Below are 8,674 nucleotides of genomic sequence, written 5' to 3' on the forward strand. Positions count from 1 at the left end.
GTGCACCAGAGAAGCCAGGCTACTGTCTCTTCTCAGATGTATTCAGAGGGTGAATGGAATTTAACAGCGGGGAGTAAGGAGCTCAGTTAGATACATGTATAACTAGATTCTCTAGAGAGCCATGGTCTGGCAAGGGAAGGCTTTTTACTGGATGAATGGAGAAAGGACCCTAATTGCGACCTCCTCTTCCCATCCACTGACCAGAAGCCGGTCTACTGCCTTCCTCCATAGAGATCCCATATCTGCTTCCCTCTGCAACAAATCCCCAAATCAGTAGTGTAAGAATAATCCACCAGGCACATATAAAACCCCAGCCACATGCAGTGATCATCTGCTCTCTGGACTGGGGAAGGAGGAAAAACTCTGGGGTCTGGAGCCCCTTTTTGGTGCGTTAGAGAATCTCCAGGAGTCTAAATAGCCCCTCTGAAATCAACAGGGGTGTCGGGAGGCAGGCTGGACCCCCACTCCTGGTCCTTACCAGACTAGCTACCACATTAAGTGCGACTAGCGCAGACACAATTTAGTACTTTTCAAATCCATTAGCTGGTGTCCCTGTTAACTTCCTCTTCCTGGTGTCTGCTTCCTCCCCTGCTCTGTTCTATTGCTGGATGTGGAGCACCCCCAGCAAGGGAGAGGGATCGGGGGAGGAGACTGAGATCCCCTCTGCCACTGATCCCCAGGATTGGTGCTACGGCCCCAGCTTTGGAACAGTCTCTGGGAGGAGCCCCTTCAATGTGCCAGACCCCCAACGTCAGCCCACTCTTCCTGCAGGGTAAGCCACGCGGCTTCACCAACTCCTTAGGCTGGACCTCTGGGCCTTCAGCCCTCCTGCCTCACAACATGAGCTGTGTGCAGTGTGTCCAACTGTGACAGACCCCTGAGGGAGACTTCTATGATGTTAGGGAGCAACACACCTCTGTAAGCACCAGCAGCGACACTCAGCCACCGCTGTCACTGTCAAGCAACTGGGTTTATTAGTCCACTGCTCTGCACCACAGCACAGGGTTAGCACAGAGAAATGAAGGTTACAGCATAGTCCATTGTTCAAGCTCTGTCTCCCTCTCCATCTGATCTGCTTTCTCAGACTCCCAGGTGTGCCCCCACCATAGGCGCCGATTCTGTAGGTGCTCCGGGGCTAGAGCACCCATGGGAAAAAAATAGTGGGTGCTCAGCGCCCACCGGCAGCCCCATGGATCAGATCCTCCCTCTCCTCTCCTCCCACGCGCCGGCGGCCCCGCCAATCAGTTCCTTCCCCTCCCTCCCAGCACCTCCTACCCACTGCGATCAACTGTTCAGTGGTGGGCGGAGGAGCAGGGGCAGGAAGAGGCGGGGTAGGGTGGACATGTGGGGGAAGGGGTGGAGTGAGGGTGGGACCTGGGGCGGAGCAGGGGTCAAGCAGCACCCAGGAAGTCAGCTCCTCTGCTTCCTGCAGCCAAGACGTAACTTCCGCTTCACCCCTCCCCCACCTCTAGTCCTTTGTTCCCGAGCTGGGGCGATGCAGCTCAGCCGCAGAGGCGGGGAAGTCCGTAGCTCTCCCGGGTGCTGGTTGCTGTTTCTATGTCCAGGCAATTTTCAGCTTCCTCTGCAGCATATGGATGCGGGTGACGTACCAGGATTGTTTGGGGGTATCTCACTGAATCATTTCCCTGCATTGTGGAGCCTCAGGCACTGGTACCTCGGTGCCTCCTCTTCTCTGCCTGTGGCACATAAATAGTCCAGTCTGCTGTAGGCTGTCCTGCTTTGGGCTAATGTTGGTTGGTGGCCTGTGCTGTACGGGGGTCAGATTAGATGACCTGGTTCCCTTCTGGCCTCAGACTCTCTGACTCTCAGCACTGCAGTGGATTAGCCTGCACAGAGGTGCCGACTTCCCCAGTTTCCAGTGGATTGCTTGACCCTCGCTCTGCGCCAGACCCCGCTCCAACCCCCCACCCCTCCCTCCCACCTCTTCCTACCCCCACAGCTTCCCCTACCCCTCAGAACCTCCTACCCACCTCTGAACAACGGATCTGTGGCAGGAGGAAGGCGCTGGGAAGGAGGGGGAGAAGCTGATCGGCGGGGCTCGTCGGTGCGTGGGGGGTGCCGTGGGGAGAGGGGGAGGAGCTAATCGGTAGGACCTGTCGGTGGGTGCTGAGCACCACTATTTTTTTTCTGTGGGTGCTTCAGCCCCGGAGCACCCATGGAGTCGGTGCCTGTGCTGGGGGGAGAGCACCCCTGAACTCAGATGAGGTGTTTATGCATCTGGACAGGAAGGGCATCAGGGTTAGCAGCTGAGTAAGCGCCTGGGTTAACTGTGCAGTGAGGACAGATCTTAACACTCTTCTCCTGTGTGTCTCTCTTTCTCCTCTTGCAGTGCAGGCCACTCCGGATCCAGACCTGGCAAATCCCTGTTCCATCGTGTCCACAGATCAGAGTGTGTTACAGAAATACCAAGACACGGCATACTCAGTGCCACAGAACAGGTTTTATCCTGCTGCCTGTGTGCTGGGCTCTAAGGGCTTCACCTCAGGGAGATGTTACTGGGAAGTGGAGGTGGGGAACAAAGATGACTGGGTTTTGGGCACTGCCAAAGAGTCTGTGATACACGAGGGAGCGATAAGCTGTACACCAGAGGAGGGGATCTGGGCTTTGCAGAGTACAGGGAATGAGTACTGGGCCCTCACCTCCCCTAAGACTGCTCTGGGCCTACGTCGCAGCCCCAGTAACATTGGGGTTTACCTGGATTATGAAGGGGAGAAAGTTACATTTTATGACATTACATCTTCTGGCAGAGAGCCAATCTTTACTTTCACATCTTCTTTCACTGGGAAGATCATCCCCTTCTTTGGGAGCCGGCGTGTCAAATATCAGAATCTAGGCAGTACTGATCCCTGGATTGCATACAAGAGAATGTTACAGCCAAACATGCCATTAAATTATCACTTGCAGGCATACCATTAAGACCTGTGACAGAGGAGCAGGGATCCGAGTGATATGAGACAGCTAAAGTAGATCAAAGACATAGGTAATATATAAATTACAGCTATCACACTTTGCCATTCTAATCACAGTCTTGCCAGCCTCAAGCATTCAAAAACTGTGTCAGACCCCCCAGAATCATGAGATTGGCTTAAACATCTTTTTACATTTTGTGTTATTTTTCTTTGCTTTCTGGTTTCCCAGCTTTCAGGGTGTTCTTGTTTCCGGTTTTCAATCTTTGCTACACAAACATGAAGGCTGGAAATGTATCTGTAATATAATCTGAGCTCCCTCAAATCTATCTACTCCAGCAGCTGGGACTTTTAAGAAAAACACTGAGTGCTGCAAGACTCACAATAAAATGGTGAGGGAGAACAAGACTGACTTGCTCAGCATTATACTGGTGAAAGAAGTTTCTCAGCCCTCTTACATGCCTGTCTCTGTAACTCTGGGATCCTCCAGACACACACAAACTGGCCAACCAGCAGACACCAGGAGCCACTCCCAGGGTCACAGCAGAGCCTGTCTGTCTTAGGGCAGGTCTACACTTAAAATACTGCACCAGCGCTGTTGCGCCCCTGTAATGCTTAAGTAAAGACGGTCCTACGCCGACAGGAGAGCTTCTCCCATCAGTGTAGTTAATCCACCTCTGTGAGAGGCGGTAGCTATGTCCAGGGGAGGAGCTCTCCCGTCAACGTACCGCTGTCTACACCGGGAGTTCAGTTGGTACGACTGCGTTCACTGAGGGGTGTGGATTTTTCACAGCCCTGAGCGATATAGTTCCACTAATGGAAGTCTATAGTGTAGACCTGGCCTAACTTGTGACTCACTTAGGGTCATCCATCAAAGTCCTCTGCTCTTTACTTATGAATATAAAAAACATAGTGGTGTTTCCCTCTCCCTCCAGTTCCCTAGCTCAATGCTCCTATTTTGCTCTGTTTGGTTATTTGGATGCTGTAGATTCAAATGAGTAAATTCACAGAATAAAGTTTATTTCTATCTTCTGGTCTTGGACTTTGTCCCAAGGGTATTAGATCTGTACGGCTCTGCCCTGAAACATTAGACAGACCCACGAGCAAATCCCTTGAAGGGGCTTGAAGAAAAGCCGCTGGGTAACTTTAAGCGAAAGCTCTAAAAGCAAAGCTTGAGGAATGAGTAAATAAAATCAAAGAATGAAGCGATGCTTTCCCGGGAAAGAAAAGAAGCAACAACACCTTCGCTGTGAAAGAAATCTGTTAGCAACTTCCAGCTGCCAAGGAACAGAAGGAAACTGGCAATAAAATAGCTAACTCACATTATCAACTGCAGTAATATTATGGGGTGGCACTTAGCCACACCACTGTGTTGCAGCAGCATTTCTTTCCCAAACCAAATGATCCCTTTTTCTTTAAATTCACATTCACAGTCTGATTGGCTAGAAATCTGATACACCACCTGAGGGCCCAGGGTAGGGTCAGGGGTACAAAGCTGGAGTCATTTGGTCAACAACCCCTCCCAACATGAGCTATTTTTAAAACGCTGTGGGCTAGGTATGAAATACCAGCAGAATCCTGTTCATGGCTGGTTGAGGGAGACTCCCAGCACACGCTGTAGCCTACAGGCTGGAAGGCAGAAAAACTCCATCTCTTCTGCTGTGGCTTCTCAGCAGTTTGTATTGGCTGAGGCATCGCACTGTTGGGGAGATACCCGTCATCACTACCCCCTTTTTGCAGATGTGATCAGAGAGGATGCAGGAGGTGAACTCAGACAAAGCTGGGAAGATGATTTGTAAATTCCAAGGCCAGAAGGGGCCAGTGTGATCTCCTAGACTGATTTTCTAGTCTCTTGTGTCACACAGGCCACGGAACTTACCCCAAATAATTCCTAGAGCATTGTTTTGATTTTTCCCCCCGAATCTTGATTTAAAACGTGTCAGTGACAGAGACTCTACCATGCTCCTTGGCAAATTGCTCTAGTGCAGGGGTCTCAAACATGCGGCCTGCGGGCTGCATGCGTTAGAAATGTACACCTTAACGCCAGGTCTCTGTCTAATACAGCAGACCCACACCTCAATCACTGAACCCCTCGGCCTTTGGAAATGAACCTACCAGCTCAACTAGCCACACAGGCCAGTAGTTCAGGCTTGGTGCCTGGCCCAGCTGCACAACACTGAAACAAGGGTGCAGTTGACTCAGGTTTGGAGCATGGCCTAGACACCCAGCCCTGAGACTGGCTTGACAGCTGAGACCAGGCAGGTTCAGTGCATGGAACAAGCACAGCCCTGAGACTGGGGGCAGGGGAGGTAGCTGAGAAGAGATCGGCTCCGTGCATGTCCCAGGCACACAGCACTGCAAGTGGGCTGGGAGAGCTGACAGCCGGCCGACTTGGGGCATGGCAGACACCCAGCGCTGAGAACGTGCAGAGTTGGGGCATGACATGGACAGAGCACTGACTGGGGCCTTCATGTGGCTTGAGCGAGAAAGGGAGATTACATCATGTTGCAACATTGTATCCCGCTGCAGAGCGGTCCTTGTAACCAGCCACATCCCCAGTGGAGATCCAGTCACTGCTCTTTTCCCACCATGGTTAATTTCCTGTTCTGGGCCCAGGCGGCTGCTTCTCCCAGGCCCCCTCAGTCTGTCCCAAGATGCCCCCTCCTGCAGCTGGGATAGACAAGGGGGCTGGGAGATGCTGTGTAACCTCTTACCCTGTACAATGCAGGGGTCCCCGTACCAGCTCCCCTCACACACACTGTCCTGGGCCATTGGTCCTCTGCCCTGACCTGGGATGAATCTCTCTCTAAAGGTCAGGGAGAAGCTCTGCATGATCCATTGGGTCCCTGGCCTCTCTGCTGAGCCTCACATGGAGGGGGACGATCAGTGCAGACTTCGCTGGTTACCGCGGTGTGTGACGGAGACACCTACACCCCGGGAACCAGGCTGAGATCCCAGCGCATTTCACGCAGCCCCCTGAGCAGCTGCCCAGTGGACTTTCAGCCACTGCCCCCCTGGACAGGATGTGGGTTGTTAAACTGAAACAGACCAGCCAGAAAAAAGCATCTTTACTTGGTCCCAACCCCAAGCTTTGACACTCACTTTGTGTCTCCCCAGAACAAGGGGTTTGGGGACGGCTGAATCTTTCTCAGGTGCCTCCCTGAAGGGAATCCAGAGAGAACTAGGTCAGATGTAAGTCGAGCAGGGAAAGGAGGGGAGGTGGGCAGTGGGGCCAGGAAGATGAGCCCAGGAAGCTCTTGTTTACAGATTGGCCTTAAGAAGTTTGTTTGGGCCTGCAGAGCTACGTCTTGCTGCCCTGTGCTGTCACCATAACACTATTGCCTGGTCTTTCTAAGGCTGTTCTGCAGATGGATGATTTTGCATCTGCCCACGCAGCGCTCACTGGGCCTCGCTGGTGTAACTGTTCTGTCCTTTCCCCTGGCTTTCTAATGAGTTTGTCTTTTAAAAATACCAGCATCCTAATGGGGATTTTCTGAGCTGTAACTGACACTAGAGATTGACAACATTGGCTCCAGCATTTAGTCAAGCTTTTGCCTGTGAATTTCACACCACTCCTAGGGGATGCTGGGTTACAATTCTTACCATAGCCTGCAGGGGCTGTAACTTTAACAATGGACTGATTCCAGCTCAGCAAAAGTGAGTCTCTTCCAGGGTGTGGGGAACTCCCAGTGTTTACTGCATAGGGAGTTTGTGTCCCCAGCAGAGGTTGCATGGGATCCAGGAACAGCTCACCCTGACCTTAATCTGTCTGCAGATCAGAAAAGTGTCAGACATGAACACACACTACAAGACCTGCCCAACAATTCTGAGAGATTGAATTGTGCTGTGTGCACTGGGCTCTGAAGGATCCTGGCAGGGAAACATCACTGGGAGGTGGAGATGGGGAATGGGGAGAGCTGGACCATTGGTGTGGCCAGAACATGGGTGTAGAGAAAGGGATGATTCTGTGTTAAACCTGAAGAGGCATTTGGGCTGTGAGGTTGTGCTGGAACCAATTCCAGGCTCTCACCTCCCCATGGACCTCTGTGACTCTGAGCATAAGACTCACAAAGATCAGGGTTTATCGGGGCGAGTGGCACTTTACGATGCTGATAGCAAGACCCCAATCTCCATGTTCAAAAAGTCTTTCACTGAGAAAATCTTCCCTTTCTTTTCTCTTCAGCCTCCGAGATCATACCTGAAAACTGTGCCCCTGAAAGCCAATAAATGGATTTCATTGGGTGTCATTTTTCCCTACTGTTTACACATGCCTCCAGTTTACTGAACTGGAAAGAGAAAGGATTTGAGCAACATTAAAAGAAAGGCTCAGATTCACAAAGGGACTTAAGCAACTAAGGCCTGGTCTACACTACAGAGTTAGGTCGAAGTCTGGCAGCTTATGCCGACCTAATAATGTCAGTGTCCATACTACAGTGTTCCTCCCACCGACATAACTCGCCTGCTACGTCGACTGAATAACTCCACCTCCAAGAGAGGTGCAGCGTCTCATAGTTACGTCAACATAGTTAGGTCAATGCAGTGGCAGTGTAGACGCTGCATTGCCCACATCAGCTTAAGTGGCCTCCAGGAGGTGTCCCACAATGCCCCATTGTGACCCACTCTGGTCACTGGTTTGAACTCCGCTGCCCAGCAGCCAGGTACAAAGGAACAAGCCCCTCCTGTTTCAGGACTGGGGATTTTTGAAATTCCGTTTCCTGCTTGCTCTGCATGGAGAGCTCCCCTAGCACCTGCCCAGCTGAGCAGGCCGGCTACAGGCTCCCAGCGCTCTGCTGCCTGCACCGCACAGGAGGTGTTGGATCTCCTGGGTCCGTGGGGAGAAGAGGCTGTGCAGGCCCGGCTCCGATCCAGCCTTAGAAATGTGGACGTCTATGAGCAGATTGCTCGGAGCGTGGGGGAGAAGAGCTACAAGAGGGGCCCGCAGCACTGCCGCGTGAAAGCCACGGAGCTGCACCAGGCGTACCAGGAGGCGAGGGAGTCCAGCAGTCGCTCTGGTGCGGCTCCACAGACATGCTGCTTTTACAAGGAGCTGCACGCTATGCTCTGCGGTGATGCCATGCCCCCCCGAGCCCCATGGATACCGGAGGAGTTGGAGTCATGGGCCACCGCAGGCAACGCTGAGGATGAGAATGGGAGACAGGCGAGCAGGGGATCGATTGCCGGATTTAGGGCTTAAATTCAGCTGGAGCTGTCCGGAGCGGAGCTCTGGTAAATATTTTCAACCCCCCTGGAGGTTTTATAACATGTTAGAGGGAGGTCATGGGGGGCTCCAGGAAATAATCAATAGGAATTTAAGCCCTGATCAGATTAAACTCTGTGGCCTAATCTACAATGGAACGAGACTAAGAAAGAAATAACGCTGCTTTCATTCTGGGTTTACATACACTCGCCCTAAGGCTTAACGCTGTAGAACACTTTTCCCAATCACAAAGGTACTTTATTTGTGTCCAAATTTAAAGTAGAAATGTCACACTCCTAGCAAATGGTGACAGGCTGTCATAATGTGCTGCCCCTGGATCAGAGCATGAGAGAAGGTAGAGGTAGCACTAATGGGATAGGGGAACCCCTATCATCACAATTTGTTACCCCCGGACCAGGAGATGGGGAAAGGTAGAGGATGGGGAAAGGTGACAGGAGAGGGGCGGTGGGCAGCCTTCATCGCAGAAGGGATGGTGGACTTGAGGGGGGGTTGCCTAGGGTGCAGTGCTGGGTTAATTCAGCCCTACAAA

At 52.1% G+C, this 8,674-nt stretch overlaps 1 protein-coding gene across 1 annotated transcript in view; it reads left to right on the forward strand.

Annotated features, from left to right (window-relative positions):
• Positions 1–3,956, forward strand: part of LOC135887968 (zinc finger protein RFP-like) — a 28,196-nt gene extending 24,240 nt beyond the window's left edge. The window contains exon 7 of the mRNA XM_065415772.1: positions 2,351–3,956. Coding sequence (XP_065271844.1) covers positions 2,351–2,937 — 587 coding nt within the window. The 3' untranslated portion in view covers positions 2,938–3,956. The remainder of the gene's footprint in view (positions 1–2,350) is intronic.
• The last annotated feature ends 4,718 nt before the right edge of the window (positions 3,957–8,674 follow it).

Source organism: Emys orbicularis, chromosome 13, assembly GCF_028017835.1.
Source record: "Emys orbicularis isolate rEmyOrb1 chromosome 13, rEmyOrb1.hap1, whole genome shotgun sequence".
Classification (NCBI taxonomy): Eukaryota; Metazoa; Chordata; order Testudines; family Emydidae; genus Emys; species Emys orbicularis.